General features: G+C 38.9%; 1 protein-coding gene across 1 annotated transcript; it reads left to right on the top strand.

The window, feature by feature from the left end:
• Positions 1 to 761: 761 nt before the first annotated feature.
• LOC139708001 (uncharacterized) lies at positions 762 to 20313 on the top strand. Its single transcript, XM_071619996.1, has 2 exons — positions 762 to 936; positions 16691 to 20313. The coding sequence occupies exon 2, from the start codon at positions 16723 to 16725 to the stop codon at positions 19891 to 19893; it is 3171 nt and encodes a 1056-aa protein (XP_071476097.1). The 5' UTR covers positions 762 to 936; positions 16691 to 16722; the 3' UTR covers positions 19894 to 20313.
• Positions 20314 to 21488: the final 1175 nt, after the last annotated feature.

The following is a 21488-nucleotide window of genomic DNA, read 5'->3' as shown; positions in this document are numbered from 1 at the left end:
GTGCGCACACCTGGTTCCAACCTAAGCTGTAACAAAAGACTGATACCATCCCTGTGGTATTGTATAATGTATGTGATCGTAAACTCAGATTTTATTTTCTGCTTTTCCTTTGGGCATTGTGACATGAGTCGGATATGTATTTTGTTTGTGCCTTGAGCTTCTTGCTTCTTGGTTCCAGGTGACAGCTGATAGACGTTGTTTATAATATTTCTAATTGATAATAATAACCCAGAGAGATGGAAGTATCTTTCACCTCCCTGCACAAAGATCAGATACATCCACGGACCGAGCACGAGCCAAGACGCTTTGCACGAGCATACAGTAGACAACGCCTCAACAATGATGACGCAATCTGTTGAAATACGGGGATTCCCCAATGTGATGTCATTAGTGAATAGTCTTGCTTAGTAGCATCAAAACCATTTGTAGTTTATGATATTGTTGTTTTGGATAAATTATTCAGGCTTTTAAGAAATGATCTATTAAATTTTATCAAGTTATCTGTTGTCTTTGTTTTACTGAACATGAAATGAGATTTCTACAAACAATTTTATGAAAACAACCGACAGTCGGGATAACATGTCTGAAATTTGCACCCTACGCGCTATGATAGTCGTGCCCAAGCATAGAGCTGTATTATATAGCAGCACTGTACTGGAAATCTATACTGCCGCCGTACTATATTATGCGGGCCATACGAGACGGCTTAACACCACGGAACTTTGAGTTCTGTGCTGAACACACGGCGGTAGAAACACGCTGTCAATGTCGTTGTAGTGCAGCTACCTTTTGACCAGAGGCTCTCTAGCTACTGGAGTTTCGCCGGAGTTTCGCTTAAGAATAGGTTAGGAACTTCTGAACATCATTTTTAGATATCCATAGAGATAAGGTCGTCTTTATGTGATACGTGCAGTCATCAATGTGAGGCACAGCAGGGTAAGTAAACAATGTCTGCGTAATTTGCCGTGTGGTGCAGGTGGCGTTCTTCGTACATGTGTAAATGAATTGAGGTGATTATTGAACTCCCGTTCGGGATATGCAGAGACTCCAACCCAAAGCACCTTCTGATCTGGAGATTCTCCCACCTGAAACCCCTAGCAAACGGGAGACTCCAAGTTCATGTGTGCGAAGCGCGAAGTCATTCGATGGTCTCTGGTGTTATCTGAGGCATAATTATACGATAGCAATAGGTAAGAAATCCTTTCCAACGAGAGACACAGAGCCAGAGCAGAAATTAAATCTCAAACGGGAGAACGGGAGATTTTGCAGAGCAGATAGTTGTCTCTGGATATGAGAGTACGGGGGCGGCGATCATATTTCTGCCAGCGAGCATAGTTGTAATAGCAGATACTTTCGAGACCGGTGACTAGGAAGTGGTATACTGACTTACAAATACAGTCTATAGACTATAGCTATGCTCTCCACCAACCAAAGTAAAACTAATATTCACACGAAGGACTCGGCCTCAAGATTTGATATTACAGGTTTGTTTACCTCAAATGTTTATTTTCGGCCTAATCGTAAAATATGTCACCTCTCTTTCCTGTAGATTTACTTATCTTTCCATTGACAAATTGTGTACATAACATATTTTTAATAGTAAACTGTGGAAGCCAGGGTAAGGTAGTGTTGAGTGGTATGGAAAAATTAGGCCCTATTCTTTATGGGTTACGCCATTTCCTGACCCACTTCATCTGACACACTCTTTCTGACACACCTTTTTTGCCATTCATTTTGTACACTGGGCAGTTTTCAGGAGACGGCCTCTGTTATTGGCTACTGTGCTGATGAATATTCAACAGCCTTACGATTTTTTTTCATAATGAGTCACTCGGTCTGATTCTGTGTCTGTGATTGGCCAGGGAGGTGATCACCTCCCTGGATTGGCTTTTAGCTATTGACTTTAATACGCGTGGTATCGTGATATCGATCTCCTCAAGGGGGTCCATGACGATATCTGATCAATACCTGTGTGCGTGTGTGTGTCGATCCCTCCTGTCTAGTGGGAATGACACTTGTAGGCAGTTTTTCAATGATGTATAAATACCCTTCGCGTGTAGATCGCGCCGTGGGGAAGATCGCGCCCAAGTTCACTGCCGACTTCTAGGCAGGCACAAAATTACAGATTACACAGAGGCCCGTACGTGGATGGGTTAAGCAGCTGAAAAAAAAAAAAGGGTACTGGAAGCGCACGTAGTAGCAAGGCCTACACATGGATGAAGTTAGAAATTGCCGCGCGCCTCCAGATCACCAGCTCCTGGCGGCCTCTTATTGGCCGGCCTTGAGCGTGACGTTCGACAAGCCATACCATAGTCTTGAATATTCATTAGCACAGTAGCCAATAACAGAGGCCGTCTCATGAAAACTGCCCCGTGTACAAAGTGAATGGCAAAAAAAGTGTGTCAGAAAGAGTGTGTCAGATAAAGTGGGTCAGGAAATGGCGTAACCCATTGTTTATATTAATGTTATAGTCAAGTCTGTGGGGGATGGGGGGGGGGGAGACACAAGGAAGTCTTTCCAATATTTGAAATTGCCATTGTGAATAATGAATTTATTAACCTGTTAAGGACGAGCTGACTGTGCAATAAAACATTTCCCATAGACACCTGCCGAGGCCGAGTGTAATCAGGGCTATCGGTCTTCAATGCCAAATGGGTTAAACTATAGAAAATAAACTTTTCGAAGGGTTCTGATGATGGATATTGAAGAAGCAATAGTGTGTCAAAATGATTAGTTGCCCGGTGCTTGTTCACGAAATACAGGAACCATGATCTGGTGCCATTTTCCATGAGGCTGAAGGCCAAAGGGAATATGACACCAGACTTAGACAGAAAGATCAGTCTGTCCGGAGGACTCTTTTATAATTTGCCATTAACGCTGTCCTCCGTAGACAGACGGAAGGTATCAGTACCCATTGCTGTGTGGATGTTCTTAAACATTGTCTCTATGGAAAATTGACTTCGGTCTGTATACGGAGGGGATCCGTGAAGCCAGACGCAGTCTTCGCGGAACATTCCCCGACGGACAGATACAGACCAATCTTTCGGTCAACACCAGACTGTGATATTTCCTGTATTTCCTGAGAACAAGAGAAGCAGGATGCATTTTTATGCCTCCGCCACGAAGTGGTGCCGAGGCATTATGTTTTCGGGTTGTCCGTCCGTCCGTCCGTCCGTAATGAATTTTGTGGACAGGGTAACTACCAAAACCTTTTGAGGTATCGTAATGAAACTTGGCATGAATGTGTATTAGGGTGTGAAGTTGTGCCTATCAACTTTTGGGTGCACATGCTCAAGGTCAAAGGTCAAAAGGTCAAGGTCAAATGCCTAAAATTTCACTATTTCCCCCATATCTATGCAATGCCTGAAGATATTTTCTTGAAACTTAGTGTGTACATGTATTACTCAATTAAGATTCTCTGGTAAAAGTTTGGGGTCATGAGGTCAAAAGGTCAAAGGTCAAAAGGTCAAGTAAAATGTTAAAATTTCACTTTTTTCTCTGTATCTTGGAAATTGTTAAAAGGTATCTTCATGGAACATAATATGCGTGTACTGACTGGCAGTGGTTATCTAGGGAATTTAGGGATCATGGGGTCAAAGGTCAAGGGCAATACTTCAAAATTGTACTATTTTCCTTAAATGCAATGCCAGACGGATTATTTTTTTAAGTTGATGTATGCATGTATAACCCAATAGAGATTCTCTGGGATTTTTTTATTTTTTTTTTTGCCAAGAAGGTCAAAGGTCAAAAGGTCAAGATCAAGTGAAAGTGCTGAACTTACTTCGTTCTCCATATCTCGGACGTGGCTCAAGTTGTCTTGAAACTTAGTACTTTGTATTTATGTATGTTCTGCCTGACAGTGATTCTCTTATAAATCAAAGGCCAGATGAAAATGATAACAATTTACTGTTCAATACAGAAATTGCACTTTTTCTCCACACCTTGAAAATTACTCAGTGCATAAACTTATGAAAGGGTCAAAGTCAAGTTAAAGTTCTTAAATCCCCAAATACATGCTCTCCTATTCATCCAATTAAACATAGGTCAAGGAAGGTAAACATTCAATACATTTGTGACAAACATGTCATTTTAATATTTTGCCAATTTTGTGAAAATGTAATCACACATTGTCCACATGTACTATAGACCTATTAGGAGAATCATGCATTATGGCGGAGGCATACCAGTCGCCATAGCGACATTTCTAGTTTTCTTTTAGCATGTAGGCCTAGATCTATAGTTGTGTAGAGTGTAAACTGTTAAAACACTGCAATTCCAGATTTGGCAAGGATGTGAGCTGTAATGGTGTTTTTAAATGTAAACATATTTGCAACCAGATTGTATTAAATGGACCATTGGGTATCATTTCTCAGTAACTTACATACCGTGTATGTAAAGCAGGCCAGACAAAATTTGACCATATCGCCACCCAAAATTTGACCACCAGGTACATGTAAAACCTGTGACCGAAAGATTGGTCCGTATCTTGTCGTCAGGGAATTGTTCCATTGTAGAGACAACATCTGGCTACACGGAGGGCCATAAATGTACAAAAAGTGATAACAAAAAACTCCTCAGGACAGACAGATTTTTCTGTAGCCTACATTTGTAGTAAAACCTACGAGATGCTTCTGTGTGCGGTCGAATTTGGCGTAGGATTTCGAACCTTGGTGCAGGTTATTTATTCAAACTCCATGCATGCTTTTTCACATAGATTGCCGTCAGGTTAACCCTGCTCCTACAATGTAATATTAAGACTAATTTGATTGGAGGGGGCAGGTTACTGAAATGCTTTGTTACTACTAAGGCAGTAAGAAAAGACACATCCCCATAAATAGACCGTTTCTGTACAATGCATGAAAATTTATGGGTGTTTCATATTGTGCGTACCAGCCTAGCAATGAAGTACAAATTATGTATTTCCTTCTCCTGCTCCCTCCCATTAAAGCTGCAATTTACCATTTGCAGATTAAACAAAAACCCAGCATTAGTGCTTTGAAATAGTACTGAAATGTGAGTTAGGGATAGAAACAACCAATTTAAAAATTTGAACCACAGTATAATTGTTTTTAAGTACTGTTAAATATACAAAATGTGAACAATAGTTATAATAAAAATGTAGTTCCAGACTAAACCGTCTACAGTTATGGTTTGATTAAAAAAGTGATATCTCCTTAATTTTAGGCTTCATTACAAAAATTTTATATGATAGCATGTTTTGTGATACAGCTGATCTACACATATGCATCAAAAGTGATATCTTGAACATTTTTAAATCACTGCTCCCAAAGGTAAACAAGACCTTTAAGTTCTACAGGCAGGAATTTACTTAATTGTTGCTAGGTAGATTCTAGAGCAAGCCTCCAGAAAGCTTTATTTTTAGGTCAACTTGTGATAACAAAGCATGCATACAATTTGAATACATTACAGCATTGCCTATTGAAATACAGAAATCGTCTATCAGTGTACCCACTGAATTGAGGCACAGTGCAGAACACATAATACCACAGGGCAACAGAGGGGGGGGGGGGGGGGGGGGATAAAGAAAGAATAAATAATGTTAGACGGTTGTCCTGATATTTTATGCTACCCATTGTTTAGGTAAGGAGGGGCATTATGCAACATTTCATTTGACAATATTTCATTGTAAAACCTTCATGTGTATGTTTTGCTTTAATAATATATTGATGTAGTATTTTGTTTTATCCATTCAAATTGTATGTTATGTAATATATATAGTCATATTCAAATCAAATAAAGATTATTAGAAAAAAATGAGGATGGCCCATTTTAGTAGTTTTTCACACTGCTCTTTGCACATCCATTGTAAAAAGGAATCAAATAAATTGTTGTGGTTTGCTCTGGTTTACATAGATAAAAGTAAGGAAATCAGACACATAGTATGTAAGCTTGATGACAATTTGATATAAAAGTTGTAAGTTGAATTTTTAAGTCCCATTAATGTGTTTTCAGGAAACAGCTACATTGTACATTAGGTCAAATGGGTCAGTCAAATGGGCTGGGACAGCTTTTTGTGACATGCTAGAACTCATAAACTCAGCCTAGACCTCATTAAAACCAAGCAAATATCTGCCAGTGAGGGGAGACTATTAGGGATTGCCTGCGGCGTATGTCCGTCCGTCCGTCCACCGGTCCGCCGTCCGTCCATCGTCCGTCTGTCCGTCCGTCCGTCCGTCGTTTGTCCGTAACGCTACAAAAACTTCAATAACTCTTTACTCTGGGCTTCAATTGCAATCAAACTTCAAGGGAAGAGGGGTCATACAAAGTTTCACATTTTACCATATATGAAGGTCACCTCAAGGTCAAAGCTCACAGGCAGGGGTCAATGAACTTTAGGGCCCAATGTTAAGTTTTTATGGCGCGTTTCTATTATGGGTCATAACTTTTGATCCATAACTCCATTTGTGACCAAACTTGGATGGTAGATGTCCCTTAGGGAGTGGATGGTCATTACAAGGTCAATGGTCACAAGCATGGGTCAACGAAATTCTAGAGCCCAATGTTAAGTTTTTATGGCGCGTTTCTATTATGGGTCATAACTTTTGATCCATAGGTCCGTTTGTGACCAAACTTTAATGGTAGATGTCCCTTGGGGAGTGGATGGTCACCACAAGGTCAAAGGTCACAGGGAGGGGTCAATGGACTTTAAGGGCCCAATATTAAGTTTTTATGGCATGTTTCTCTTTTGCCATAAATTGTTACCCTTTTATATCTCTTTTTATCTGTTATATCCCTTTCATTTTATCTTTTATATCCCATTTGCAATTTACAATTTCGTGTATGGGAATGGGCGAGACACATTATGGCACTTGCCTTTTTATACAGAATGTGCAAAGTGATTGTAGAAATCATGCTCTTTAATTGATAATTTAGCAACATCAACTTCTCTTGAAGCCATCAGTGTTACAATAGTTTTGCCATGCAGTGATGTTACACCAAAAGTATTAATTGACTCTCTTTGGTCAGATTTAAAAAGAGTTTTCTTTTTTTTTCTGTTGTCTTAAAGGACAAGTTTACCTTCATAGACATGTGAGTTGAGTGAATGCAGCAATATTAGTAGAACACATCAGTGAGAGTTTGAGGAAAATCGGACAATCCGTTAAAAAGTTATGAATTTTTGAAGTTTCTGCTCAGTCACGACTGGATGAAAAGACTACTATAGCTTGTGATGTCACATGAGTACAACGATATAAAGAAAGAATAAAAAAAAATTCAACATATTTCCATTTTTCTCACATAACAAAAGAACACTCGACTTCTCTCTTTCAGAAGGCAGGGGGAATAATATTACCCTTAACATACGTCAGTAGCAAGTCGAAGAAATGTGCACTTTATTCAAAAAGTAAAGTCTTGTGAAATTCTCTTTTTATTTTCCTTATATAGTTGTACGCATGTGACATCATACACTGTAGTAGTCTTCTCTTCCAGCAGTGACTGCGCAGATACTTAAAATATTCATAACTTTTGAACGGATTGTCCAATTTTCCTCAAACTTTCACTGATGTGTTCTACTAATATTGCTGCATTCTCTCAATCCTTATGTCTGTGAGGGTGGACTTGTCCTTGAATGAGACAAATCATTGCTTTTTAATGGCTTGCTTGTCTTACTGGGTGCTGTGAAAACAAAGACTACCAGCTCACCATTCATTCAAGCCAATACATACACCCTGCCTTGTGCAATGACATTACAATGACATTTGATGGTACTGTACAGTATTACTCATTTCCTTGGTTTAGCAAATGGGATTCCCAGAGGACACTGTCTGTTTACACTGTGCAACTGATAGAAGAAGGAAATATCTGTGGCATGAGAGTATGGGCGCGTTTACACCAAGCACGATAATTGCAACCGCCCATTATTATTATCATTATTATTTTAATTTAATTTAATTTTTTTTTTTTGCTGTGGTGCACCAAAAGGAATCATGTGTGGTTCTATTAAAAAAAAACCAAACCAGTAATTTGGTAAAAAATCACCCAAAATGTTATTCTTATGTCAAAATCAAGAGCAACAAGATCAGCAGTTGAAGATTGATTTTGTAAATAAATCTGGTGGGAAGTAATATTGTAACAGAACCAGACATGGTTCCTTTTGGTGCACCATAGCAAAAAAAAAAAAAAACCAGACCATTGCTGTTATCATGCTCTGTGTAAACAGGCCATAGCCCAAACAGTACTTGCAAGTTCTTTTCCCCCCATCTTTTTCTTTTGTTTTGTTTTATTCTTCTTCTTTTTTGCCTTGTCAGGTTTGATTGGGCTCTTTGGCCTGGTTTTCTTTTTCACATAATATTTTATGTGAAAATTAGTAATGATATTTGAAATAAATTTATATTCTTTCTTTGTGTGTGTGTGTGTGTGTGTGTGTGTGTGGGCAGAAAATGTTTACCTGTTCGGAGATTCATGAGGGCACATTGGTTCCACCAAGACTTCAAAATGATAGCTTGGAGGTAATCAGCTGAGGTTCCTCAAACTTTCTTGATGTGCTTGACTAATTTCTTTATATTTTTCCTGAATTCATGCATAATGTACAATTTTATGTTAAGTGCTCCCATCTAATCCTTCATGAATTAATGGTCTCCCTAGAAAATTTAAGTTCAGTTATTCGGCTGAAGTCTTTATTGTAAAATGAAATAAAGTTGATGTAAAACTGGAATGTTCACCTTTTTATTTCTATGGAAATGTTTACTTGCCAGAAAAAGTTGTGATATCTACTAAATGAACATTAACTCTTTATGTGCCACGTTCGCACGTCCGACTCAAGTCGATGGCGTGCCAACTTCGCATATTCTGCTCAACAAACAAAGCCGCCAAGACCGATCGATAAGCCGCTAATTACTGCTAATCCAGCAGCACAATGAAAGCGTTTCTTGTGCTTTTGTTCCTGTCGTATACGACTTGCATTCTATGTGGTGGTTGACTATCAAGGGATGTTCCCAACTAGATTTGCTCGTGCATTCTAAGTGTCTGTCACGGTTTTATGTGCAAAAGTCATGCCTTTACAGTAATGTATCAACTGGTCATTCAAAAGAAAAATTTGAAATACATACATTCGTCTTACAATTTATATCGTAACAAAGCTTGGCATTCCTCTTTGACTTTGCCTGCTATTATGCCCATCTTAACAGAAATTTGTAGAAGTTATACAAATCGGAAGAACAGAATTCTTTCTCAAAGCATGACTACCTTCGTGTCTCAGAATAACGTGGCACACAGGGGGTTTCCACCATGGCACATAAAGAGTTAAAATAAATAAAAGAAAAAATAGAGCCAAATGAAGCCCTCTGTTCCTGTACCAAAGATTTCACAACCCATATCAAGACTACCCTCTAATGCTGAGAGTTTTAGCTCCCATCTTGCACGCAGAGCATCAAAAAATCATTCAGTGCAGCTGGAGAAAGATCACTGTGACCATAGCATGAAAAATGGGATTGTGCTTGAGACAGCCTAAAATCATGCTAAATTGCCATGAAATTATGCTGTATCATATCAACCAATGGTGCCTAATTGGCTTACAAGTAGAAACAAACAAACAAACAAAAATGGTCCTCACTTTTTTTGCTACAAATTGTGGTGCCCAATTGGCTGACAAGTAAATAAAAAGACACATTGTTCAAGAAGCATAGCTAGTGAGTTCTTTTAGTATCTGTGACAATTATGCTAAAGTTAGCAAAAAAAAAGAACAATTTACTATGCCCAGCACAATACTACGTCATGCTGAAGTGCCAAAAATTATGCCAGAAAGCATACAATGTAACATCATTGCTGTAATAGACAACGTTGTTGTTGAGAGGCATTTGGCTGTGAGTGCTTACATTACTTGTGGAATTTCCCTTGGCAGTATGCCAATGATATTTCTCTCCCGTATGCTTGCGTATAAAGCATGACTTCCTTTGGCCTCTAATCTGTGTGGACAAATTTGATTCGTGAAGCTTCACTTGCCGTAGAGTGCTAATTTGCTGGAAGCATTTTTAACTGAAAAGTACACCATTTGACTACTGGTAGTTATCCATTACCAGAAACACCTTGCTGAATGATTTAGTTCACGTATAATCATCTAGTCATATCCACTGATGTGCATGTCTAACTTTCGCTATGATAGTGTGTATTCACATAATGGGTACACATTTCAGCAAAAAACCATAAAATGTGACCATGCATTACAAAACCAACAAAAAGTAGCATGCCCTGATTTATTTTTTAAGGACTCAAAGTAGGTGAAATGGTTTAACCTAGTTGATCTTCATATTTTTGTTCTATTTTTTTTAAAACAACAATTCTTCTACATGATTAACATGTTTGAGATCATACCACAAGTGTTAAATTGTGTTTCGTGCAGTTGTAGAATACTCTCTTTCCTTGTAAAATAGTGTAAATTGTATCCCCCGAACAGAGTTTCGAGGATACTATGGATTTGGCCTCGTTGCGCCACCGCCGTGTCCGCCGCAGAGATTTTCTTGTGAGTGCTCTACTGGCTGCGGTTCTTTTTATATCATCTTCAAATTTGGCATGAAGGTGGTATCTAAGACAAGGACGCTTATTTTTTATGCCTCCGCCACGAAGTGGTGCCGGAGGCATTATGTTTTCGGGTTGTCCGTCCGTCCGTCCGTCCGTCCGTCCGTCCGTACGTCCGTACGTCCGTCCGCTTTCGTTTACGCGATAACTTGAGTAATATTTACTGGAATTTTACCAAACTTGGTCCAAGTATGAAGTATGATGAGGCAATGATTTGATTAGATTTTGGGTGAAATCGGCTAAAGGTCAAAGGTCAAAGGTCAAGGTCAAATCATGATATTGTATCCGTTTACGCGATAACTCAAGATTGGATGGAGCAAATTTCACCAAACTTTGTTGGAGGATGATGTTTGATAAGACAATTACTTGATTAGTTTTTCAGTGAAATCAGACAGGTCAAAGGTCAAAGATCAAGGTCAAATCTTAAAATTTATCTGTTTACGTGATAACTCAAAACTGGAGGAAGCAGCTTTCACCAAACTTGGTCCAAGGATGATGTATGATGGGACAATTAGTTGAGTAGATTTTAGTGACATTGACAAGAGGTCAAAGGTCAAAAGGTCAAGGTCAAATGCTAAAAATGTTGCTATTTCCCCCATATCTATGCAATGCCCGCAGTTATTTTCTTGAAACTTAGTGTAGACATGTACTACTGTGTAAAGATTCTCCAGAGAGAGTTTCATGTCATAAGGTCAAAGGTCAAAAGGTCAAAGGTTAGGTGAAAATGTTGCAATATCACTTTTCTCGCAAATGGTTCAATGTATCTTCATGGAACTTGGTACATATATGCATGTACTGACTGGCAGGGATTATCTAGGGAATTTAGGGGTCATGGGTCAATAGTCAGGGGGGTCAAAGGTCAAGGTCAACTCCTTAAAATGTTACTATATCCCTTATATAGTTAGTATATGCAATGATAGCATTATTAGTTTTAAAATTTAATATATGTATGTATTACTTAATAGAGATTCTCTTGGAAATTTCCAGCCAGAAGGTCAAAGGTCAAAGGTTAAGGGTCAAAGGTCAGGTTTATATGAAAAAAAAATATTTTGTACTGTAATTACACACTTTCTTCATACCTTGGAAATTATACTCAATGCATAAACTTAGAATAAGTTCGGTCAGAAGTCAAGTAAAAATTTTCAATTCCCCAAATATGTGTACCTGCACTCTTTAATAGACAATTAGGTCAATTAAATAGCAAACCCAATTCGTGGAAAGTGAACATTCAAGATATTTCTGACAAACCTGAGTGTTATTTCGATATTTTGCCAGTTATGTGAAACTGTCGTCACACATTGTGAAGACATTGTACTATACACCTATTGGGAGAATCATGCATTATGGCGGAGGCATCAGTCGCCGTCGCGACATTTCTAGTTTGGTGATGGCGCCCTCACTTGTTCCGTCTTTATACATGAAAAGGTAAATTTTACATATTCAATATGTGCGACACTGGCTTTGTTTATTGACCGATTTTTTTTCAAATTTGGTACGTAAATGTATCATAGTCAAATCTATACACCTACCTGCTGATAATGCTGCCCTTCACTGTTGCACCTTTTACAGGGTCAAAAGATCACCAGGTGATCATGTCAAAATGTGCAAAACTGCTTATGCAATAACTTGATTGTTACTCAACAGATTTTATTCAGACTTGCTAAGGAGGTGTATGGGTGGTCATTCTACATACGTATGTGAAGGACACAACAGTTTAATAGTATGGTGACAGCGCCCTCAGTGTTCTGACTTAGATGCCATGTCACATTTCTTGCATGCGCTGTAGCGTCCACATTTCTCATTAGATTTTCTTCAAATTTGGCAAAGAGGTGCATTATAGTGAAATGAAGATGCCTATTTTTGGTGGTGGCACCCTCGCTTGTTCCGTCTTTATACTTGAAGTGGTAAATATCTCATAGTCTGCTTGTGTGTACACTCCTGGCTCTGTTTCTTGACTGATTTTTTTGGTTTTGTTTCAAATTTTGTATGTAAACATATTGTAGTCAAATTTTGATACCTTTACATGTTTGATACTGCTGCACCCAATGTTCCACCTTTTACACGGTCGAAGGTCATTCTGATCAGGACAAAATTTGCAAAAAAGCTTATATTTATGCAATGACTTGATTGTTACTGGATTTTACTCAGACTTGCTAAAGAGGTGTGTATGGGTGGTCATTCTACATGAAGGACACAACAGTTTGTGGTGATGGCCATAGCACCCTCAGTGTTTCGACTTGAAGGCCATGTCACATTTCTTGTTTAAATGCTGTATAAACCACATTTCTTGTCGGATTTTATTCAAACTAATTGCTATGGAGGTTTGCGGGGGGTTATTCTCGCTGTAAGAAAAGTTTCCATTGACAGCGCCCCCATTGTTCCGACTTTTAAGGATGCCATGTCATATTTCTTGTTTGTGCTGATACATGTACATGTATACCCATGAATTTTGTTGTGGCTACTATTGAAAACTGAATAAGGACAATTTGTATCACTTGCAATAAAAAAAAATCATTTAACTTTATACCGGTATATATATAATTTTTTGATATTACAACCGTTTCAAATTGGATCTCCATCAAATTAACTTTGAATGCCTTTAGTCTTGGAATTGTATGCTCTTTAATAATTCATATTATATTCCATGTACTAAGAATGTTGCAATAGGATTGGTCCAGAGCTGATCACGTGATGAAGCGTAATTTTGCCCACCACATCACCTGAGAAGAAAAGTTTGTTACACTCTATGTTGATAGTCCCTTTTGTTTCGCTGATCACCACACAGTCCACACAGTCCTAACGCAAGATGAGTACGCGCAAAATAAAAGTGCGTTGCACTGTGGACTATCATGTGACCTAGGTCACTTGATAGTACACAGTGCAACGCACTTTCACTTCGGTGCCGCGCGGTGCGCGCAGCAAGTTCATTGTTTTGTCATCTACGCGCACACGTAGCCTAAGCCCTAAGAATACCTAAAGACAGCTAAAACGGGTTCAGATGTGGAATAAAATGGGAATTTCTAGGACCCTAGATGTGGAATATAAAGCAAATAATAAACTTTTAGTTTCAGGCAATGAGACAAGCTATCACTTCCTCGGCGATCTGAATGTGAACGCTATCTTTCCTCAGCTGCGCTTCGGAAAGATAGCTACATCCAGATCGCCTCGGAAGTGATAGTTTGTCCCTTCACCTTCACCAACGTTTATTTGCTTATTATTGGTTTCCAGTCATCTCATAAAATGTTGAGAACTGAATCCTCATTTCTACAAAAACTATACCATCTCTTTAATGCTGATTTTCATTGTGTATTTTGCCATCTTCCCCTCCCCCTTTCTAAAAATTGTTCAGTCAAGTACATGTATTGTTTCAAGTGTCTATAACTCAAAAAGTAGCTACAAAGTTGGGATGCTTTCTTCAGGATGATTGACCATTTGTGTACTGAGAGACCTTCCAAGCTAGCTACATGCATTCACATGCAATATGTATGAGGATGTCCCATACATAACGCATTTGCCCCATTCGTAACATTATTTCAATGCCTAATAAAAAACATTTCTTTTACTTTTTTTCCTTTTTTCTATGGTATTTAATTTCTCTAAACAATAAATTAGAACTTTCCAAAAGGGCATTCAAATAACCTTAGCAATTTCAGAAAAAACCTAAAAAAATGACCTCAGTTTGTTATGTATGGGACATCTCATGATAGGACACGAGCTAATTTGCATAATCATTTGCGTAATCCCTAAATTTTCATACCAAGTTAAACTTTTTGATGAAATTCTTATGTCCACATATTAATCAAATATCACTTGCTTTCCTTTGAATAAATATGAATTTTTATAAATGTCCCATACGTAACGCTGTGTTTTACATTTATGCAAATGAAGTCCTTGAAATTTGCATAAATTTACATAATATCATTTTTTTCCTCCATGGAAATCAAAACTTCAACTCATAAGCTTCAAAATGATACCAAATATGTCAATATTGAGCAAAGATGAAATTTTGCCTTCTGAGGGGACCTTATCTTGGACTTGCCCAACATGTAACCTCATTTCTTGTGGGATTTTATTCAGACAATAGTGGGCCAGATATGTGAAAAAGATGCTCACATCCGGCGGAAAGTATGAAATTTTGCACATAAGGGTATTTTGAGGCGCTGATTTAAAAAATTGCCGGATCCAAGAGATCTGGCCACGGGGTCGGCCGCCATTTTGAATTCCAATATGGCCGCCGTCAAAGATCCCTATCTTCAGTTCTGAATGACATTAGCCATTGGAATGTGATATATAAAAGCATGGTGTTATGATGACTTCAATAACAGACTTATTTGATATGTCTGACAAGCTGCACGGCAGCCAATTTCAATTTTTATACATATTTGCCATGTTGGAGTTTTGAAAATCTCTATCTTGGGTTTGTAAATTAGGCTACCTGATTGAGCGCGCGTTTGTCACTGATAGCGTGCGCGCTGCTGTATTTACATTGTGACGTCAGTGAAAGGTACATTATGCTTCCTTTTTGCTGCACTTTTTGACATGCCCGTGAATGTACATGTAAGTCGTGATGTTTGTCTTCGTAGCCACATTGGGATTCAAAATAGTAGGCATTGCGTTTGTCAGACACATCACATCAGTTGATATTTTAACTCAGTATGTTAAAATACTTGTTTACACCTAATTTCAGGGTCAATCACCACTTAGAAATCGAGATAGGGATTTTGAATATTTTGTCGAGGCGGCCATATTTGAATTCAAAATGGCGGCCATTCGATGTTTGTCAGACACTCCAAATCAATCTGTCATCAAATTTAATGTGTCAAAACGCTCATGTGTACCAAATTTTGGTGCCACAGGTCATTCAGAACTGAAGATAGGGATCTTTGAATTTGTTTGTGATGGCGGCCATATTGGAATTCAAAATGGCGGCCGACCCCGTGGTCAGATCTCTTGGATCCGGCAATATTTGAAATCAGTGCCCCAAAATACCCCTAGTCTATAGGCTATATGCAAAATTTCATACTTTCCGCCGGATGTGAGCATTTCGACCAATTTTTGTTACATATCTGCCCTGCTACAAAGTTTACTATTAGGATCGGTGAATGCATGGTCAGACAGAGTGTGCAATATTTCAGCTCAATCTGATAATCCCTTCATTGTGTTTGCTATGAAGTTTTACATTCTGCTTGATTACTTCCATTCATTGCACAGAGCACAGTTAAGTGAGATTAAAGCACTCGAATATAACTGGTAGACCCTGGTCTTCAAAGAATCTTTTCTCTGCAAGCTATTTTCTTTTAGATACTGTACTTTCTTTTCATTGTTTAGATACCTTAGAAAAGTCCATTTGTATTGAATTATATATTATTTTATGCGTAGAATCTGCTAATAAATTCAGAATCTGCACTTAACTAGGAATCCATGTCTGGCAACTACAAATTTGGAGGTTTTGTGGAATTAGTTTTATTGAAATATTTTTGTAGTTTTCTTGTTCACTGATGGCAAGTAAACTGTCATATAAATGCTACAAGTCTAACCCTGTCACAAAATCCCCGTTCATATATTCATACATTCACAGAGTTGTGTTTACAGTACTCTACACAGAGAAGTTGATTATCACCTACAAGTCCATGCGTTTTCAGGATTTGTGTGGCTGCAGTCACTATGTTCATGATTCTTGTGTCAAGTTTTTGATTTGAATAAACACAGTAGTACACCAGGAATCAAGGGGTCATTGGTTTCAAACCAAGTATTATGTCAGTGAATTTTCTCATTGCTACTACTAAAACACTGATCAACTAATGCTAACTTCTACATGTACTTCAGAATATGGCATATTATAAATCAGCACTTCAGTGATAATTATGATATTATTCAAATTCATGAAATTCTTCTGTCGAGATGTTTTCATTGCATCCGATTGACAAAGTGCCCTACATCGATGTAGATAAGCACTGAATTGATCAGTGTTTTAGCAGTGGCCATGATAAAAGAAATCATGGGCATGTGTACACACTCGAGCAGGATTTGAACATACAATTTGTATTCTAGCAGGATTTGAACATATGACCTCCTGATCCTGTCAGTCAACTGCAACAATTATGATATTATCGATAATCAATACTGATGTTGTCTTTATTTCCTCCTTGATTTACAGAAATCCTAGGTGGATGAAAAAGACAACTTACCATGGCGTCAAAGAGGGATGCACATGACCACATCAGGGTCAAAGATGAGGCTTTCTGCTACATTGGTAAGGAGGCAGAAGAGCTGGAGAATGTGTTCAGCACAAACCGAATATTACTCCTACACGGTCCACCATTCATTGGAAAGACAAGGACATGTAAAGAAGTTGTGCTTCGAGCTGCAAAAATATTCCGTAGACAGGATTGTGAAACGCATACGTTCTACCTGGATATTAGAACTGGCTTTACAGTGAATGACGTGGTGAAAGAAGTTATTTATGCTCTGCAAGAATATGTCCAGGGATGGTCAGATGTGAAATCAGATGGTATCCATGTGCATGACCTAGCTCGTCGGTTTCGAGCACACCAGAATGGGAAGAATAGAGCATATATATTTGCAATGGACAACATTGATAGAGTCATGAAGGAGGAGCAAGGAAAAGTATTGAAATTTGTGAGAGAACTTGTTTCAGAAACAGACTGTGTCTTCATGTTACTAGTGAGCAGAACCAGCATGAATCTGATTAGAGATATTGACTGTGTGAAAAGGCACCCTCATAGAGCTATGTCTCCTGCAGATGCAAAGGCATTGCTTAAGGAGGCCTCTGGTAATCCGCAGGATTTTGATCATCATGCCGACAGGATAGTAGAACTGGTGTGCCGGTCACCTCTTCCAATCATGATGGCTGGATATCAGATGAACAGTCGTGGATTTCAGCTTCCGTTTACACCTCGAGAATTTGTTGAAGTCATGGAAGATTCAGTGAGCAGAACTCTAGGGCTGGAGAATGTACCAGCAGATGACCAGATTCCAGAGACAATCAAGGCCATTGTAACTGAGAATTACCATATTTTGGAGAAAATTGTGTCATCTGTGAATGATCCTGAGTCATTTGATGCCGGTGAGCTGTATGCGACCATGGAGGATTCGCCAGGTCGTGTGAAGCAGTTGATGCTGCATGTCTTGCTGAAGGATTCTGTTTACATGGTAGCTGACAATGATGGTGCTGGCATGCAGAATGGACTTAATGCCTCACCACTTGTGTTTGCAGTCCTTAAAGAATTCTTCTGCCAAATGTCCTCAAAGGACATCTTTCTCAAAAGCTTCAATGAAGACGTCATCAAAGCACTTGACAACCAGGCGGATGAATTGTTGACATCGCGTGCAGGAGCGCTGCGTCATGCAGAATGGGACCTGCTGAAAAAACAAAGGCAAGGGTGTTCTCAAGGAGAACTAAGTATTCTGTGGAGAAACATCATTACCATTGGGGGAGACCTTGTGAAGGAAGTTACTGGTGATGAGACCAAAGCCGTGCACTTCCATGCAGCCAGCACTCGAAAGATGATGAGTATGCAGAGTGGAAAGAATGCATCTTCAACTACAGAAACGCACAAGACAGGAATTCAAGAGTCTGGTCACACGACTGTGCTTCTACCAGGTCAATATTCAACAGACCCATTTAATTTCAAGCAAAATGGAGAGAACAGGATTATGGAACCTGAAGCGTGTTTGTCGCCTGATAGTAGCTCCTCAGAAGAGCCACCCATTGAGAAAAGTAAAACTAATGACATGGTGCAGAGAGAAGTTGGCTCTGACACAGTAGGAAAAACTGACATTTTGAGGGAAGGTTCTAGTGATATGTCAGGCAAACAAGATTCAGATCTTTCCAGAAATTCAGAGGAACAGCAGTTGATCAATGATGACTTGTCCAATACTGACATGTCTGCCACCCCACCATGTCCCCCTTTGCCAAATGAACAGTCACCTGTTCAAGAAACAGGTAACAAATGTCAGTGTAGTAAAATCAAAGAGATATCAAAAGTTGTAACAAACAGTAAAACCAAGAAATGTCAGAATGAAAACATAGTTGAAAGTTGTGAAGCGTCAAAAGAGTATCAGATAGCAACTACAGCAAATAGCCTGGACCAAGTCAAAGAACAACCTTTAAGATCTTGCCCTTCAGATGATGGGAGTGTTTTCAAAACATTGATAAGTGTGGATGAATCAAACCCTTTCCCAAATACAGACTTGCAAGACCAGGACAAATGTGCCAGTAGTGGACCTTCTGACATCTTCCTAGAGAATGGGCAAGACTCCTTCGACACATCTTCCAGTGTAGATGGTGACACAATGTGCAATGGGAAACCTCAGTTTGGTTCTCTGCATTCCACTGATCAGTATCATCCAGTACTGCAGTCAACAGAGGATGTCTTTTCAGACAAGACTTACTCTGCCATGTCAACCTCTCCCATGATCAGAAGCCATCAACAGCAGGACCAAAAATGTGGGCAGTTTATGGAGATGCATTCAGTGAAAAAGGCTGTGGAGTGTGTGTTTGACTGGAAAAGTTGTGACAATGATCACCATGATAATTCAAGGCTAGAACATGTCGAGAATGGTGGGCTGAAAAAGGAATCAACAACTGTAGATCTCAAGAGCCAGTATCAAAGTTTCCAAGTTGAAAAGCCACTTGTTTTCAGGCAAAGTGGCAAGCTGGCTTTAGTAGAAGGAACCCCAAGTGTTCAGCCCACACATCCACCATTGATGAAGCATGAGTCTTTGTGGGATACAATGCAACATAGTAGCGTGAGAAATCAAATCCCTCAGTATGGTACGGATGTCCATTTCGGATTACCTCAACCACCACCAATCCCACCTGGTACCCCAATAGTTAGGGGAACACCATCTCAAGGGAGTTGCCAGTATGCTATACATCCCCTCACCACCACCGGGTTTCAAGTGCCACAAGGGCGACATGGTTATGAACAGCAATATCTTAATTCTCGGGATCAACATTATAGGCAGGTTATGCCCACCCACTACTATCACCAGAACAACGCGGGTATGCCCACCCACCATTATCACCAGAACAACCAGGGTATGCCCACCCACCATTATCACCAGAACAACCAGGGTATGCCCACCCACTATTATCACCAGGAAAACCAGGGTGTCTACAACAATCAGCAACTGCCTTATCAACCCATGCCAACTACACCCAGCTATCCTTCTGTATTGAACCTTCCTCAGCAGTATGTTAAGCATCCACAATATCCCTTCCTCCAAGGGAGGCAGCCCTACAACCCAAACTTTCAGGATCAGGCTAAGTGGCAGATGTCCAACCAGCAAACTCAAGCTTCCTATAATCAGCACCAGTTTGGCAACTGGTACTAGATGGGAATTAGTATATGAAGCAAATAGCCCAAAGTACAGATGGTGATATGAAAATCATCCAGCTATCTTCGTATTTTGGAAAAGCTCTTCTGCAGATTTTGACTTTTGCTTTTTTCCTGCAATTCAAAGTTCATAAAACATTATTTAAGTTAGAGAAACCATTTTAAACAATACGGATGCTTTTGACTAAACAGATATATTTTCAACTTCTCTTGCCACTGGAAGTTACACATGCCCATCACAGGTCTTTCCTGTTGCTTGATATTTGTTTCAAGTCACAAAAGTTTCTGAGTCAACCGAGTATACATTGATGTACAGGTTCATAATAATCATTAGTGTATAGTGCAGGATCATTTGTGACCCTGCACCTCAAAACAAACAAAAAGTCGCCAAACACGAATTTTTAGTTAAGACCTTATTCTGAAAGAGCAGACTTTAAGATTTAAAATGATGTATAATTCAAATCAAATGGACTCTCCTAACCTATCTAAATATTGGAAAGAAACCACAAACTCAGGAAAAGTGTGAACTGAGAAAAGAGGCTCTGAAGTACAGTGTCTATTCAAGCGCTTAATCTTTACCAAACCGTGCTGGCTGTGCGATGAATGGGACAAAAAACAGGAAGTAAACCACCAGAGTAACAACAATGAAGGGATTATCAGATTAAACTGAAATTAAGCATGCCTCATTAACACATTCTATCCATAATTAATGCCAACTTTCAAAGCAGTAGCACTATCCTTTCAAAAGTTATTAGAGTTGAAAGTGAAGAGTGTGGACAAGGTTTTTCAGAAATGAAAAAGGGATTCTAAAGACACACCTAATCACACTATTCTACCAAAAATGTTCGAGATAAACTGCTAAAAAACAACACACTTTCCTGCCCGTTTTGTGATACCAAATTTTAGCATAATGTAAAAGAAGACCCGCTCTTTCAGAAAATATGAAAAAGTCAAGTTCGGCTAGGTTGACCCATTTCATTTATTTCCAGTCCTCACACAAAATCAGTGTGTGTGACTTTATGTTCGTTTTGAGGTACACGGTCACACTTATACACCGATAAAAATCGCCGAATGATTGCAATGGATTTTATTGCACTTTATCTGAAATTTGGATTATCTGCTTTTGTTGTACATATTTGATATTTCTAAAACCAGTTTCTACATGTATCTTTCACAGCACAACATAGTGTGTGTGTGTGTGTTACAAGCATGTGTGTGTGTATGTGTGTGTAAGTGCATTTGTCCTGAGTGGTAACTGCCAAAAGATAAAATCTTTAGGGATTGATTACATCTCTTACTATTCAAACACATCTTTATGGAGATGAGTGACTGCTGTTTAGTGTCTTAAGAATTTTAGCACCATTAGCGATCTTTTGACTGATGTCATGTTTTCTCCCTATTTTCATCGTGCCTCAACTGATTACAGTGTATCATCTGGTAATACAGATAATTTAAAACAGGTGCTTTAAACAGTACATGAAATTATAGAATGCATTTACTTAGCAAGGTTACTCCAGAAATTGATGTGTCTTTATATAATTACATACATCAAATTATCGACTCTGCTCTGCTGTTATAGTCATGAAATGTTTG

Source organism: Diadema antillarum, unplaced genomic scaffold, assembly GCF_040938485.1.
Source record: "Diadema antillarum isolate AM-2024a unplaced genomic scaffold, OU_Dant_1.0 seq00001293_RagTag, whole genome shotgun sequence".
Classification (NCBI taxonomy): Eukaryota; Metazoa; Echinodermata; class Echinoidea; order Diadematoida; family Diadematidae; genus Diadema; species Diadema antillarum.
The sequence above is the reverse complement of the archived record's forward strand: the minus strand, read 5'-3'. Positions and strand labels throughout refer to the sequence as shown.

What these genes read in the sequence shown, in the direction of transcription:
- LOC139708001 (XM_071619996.1), top strand. Translation starts at nt 16,723, where the DNA reads ATGGCGTCAAAGAGGGATGCACATGACCACATCAGGGTCAAAGATGAG.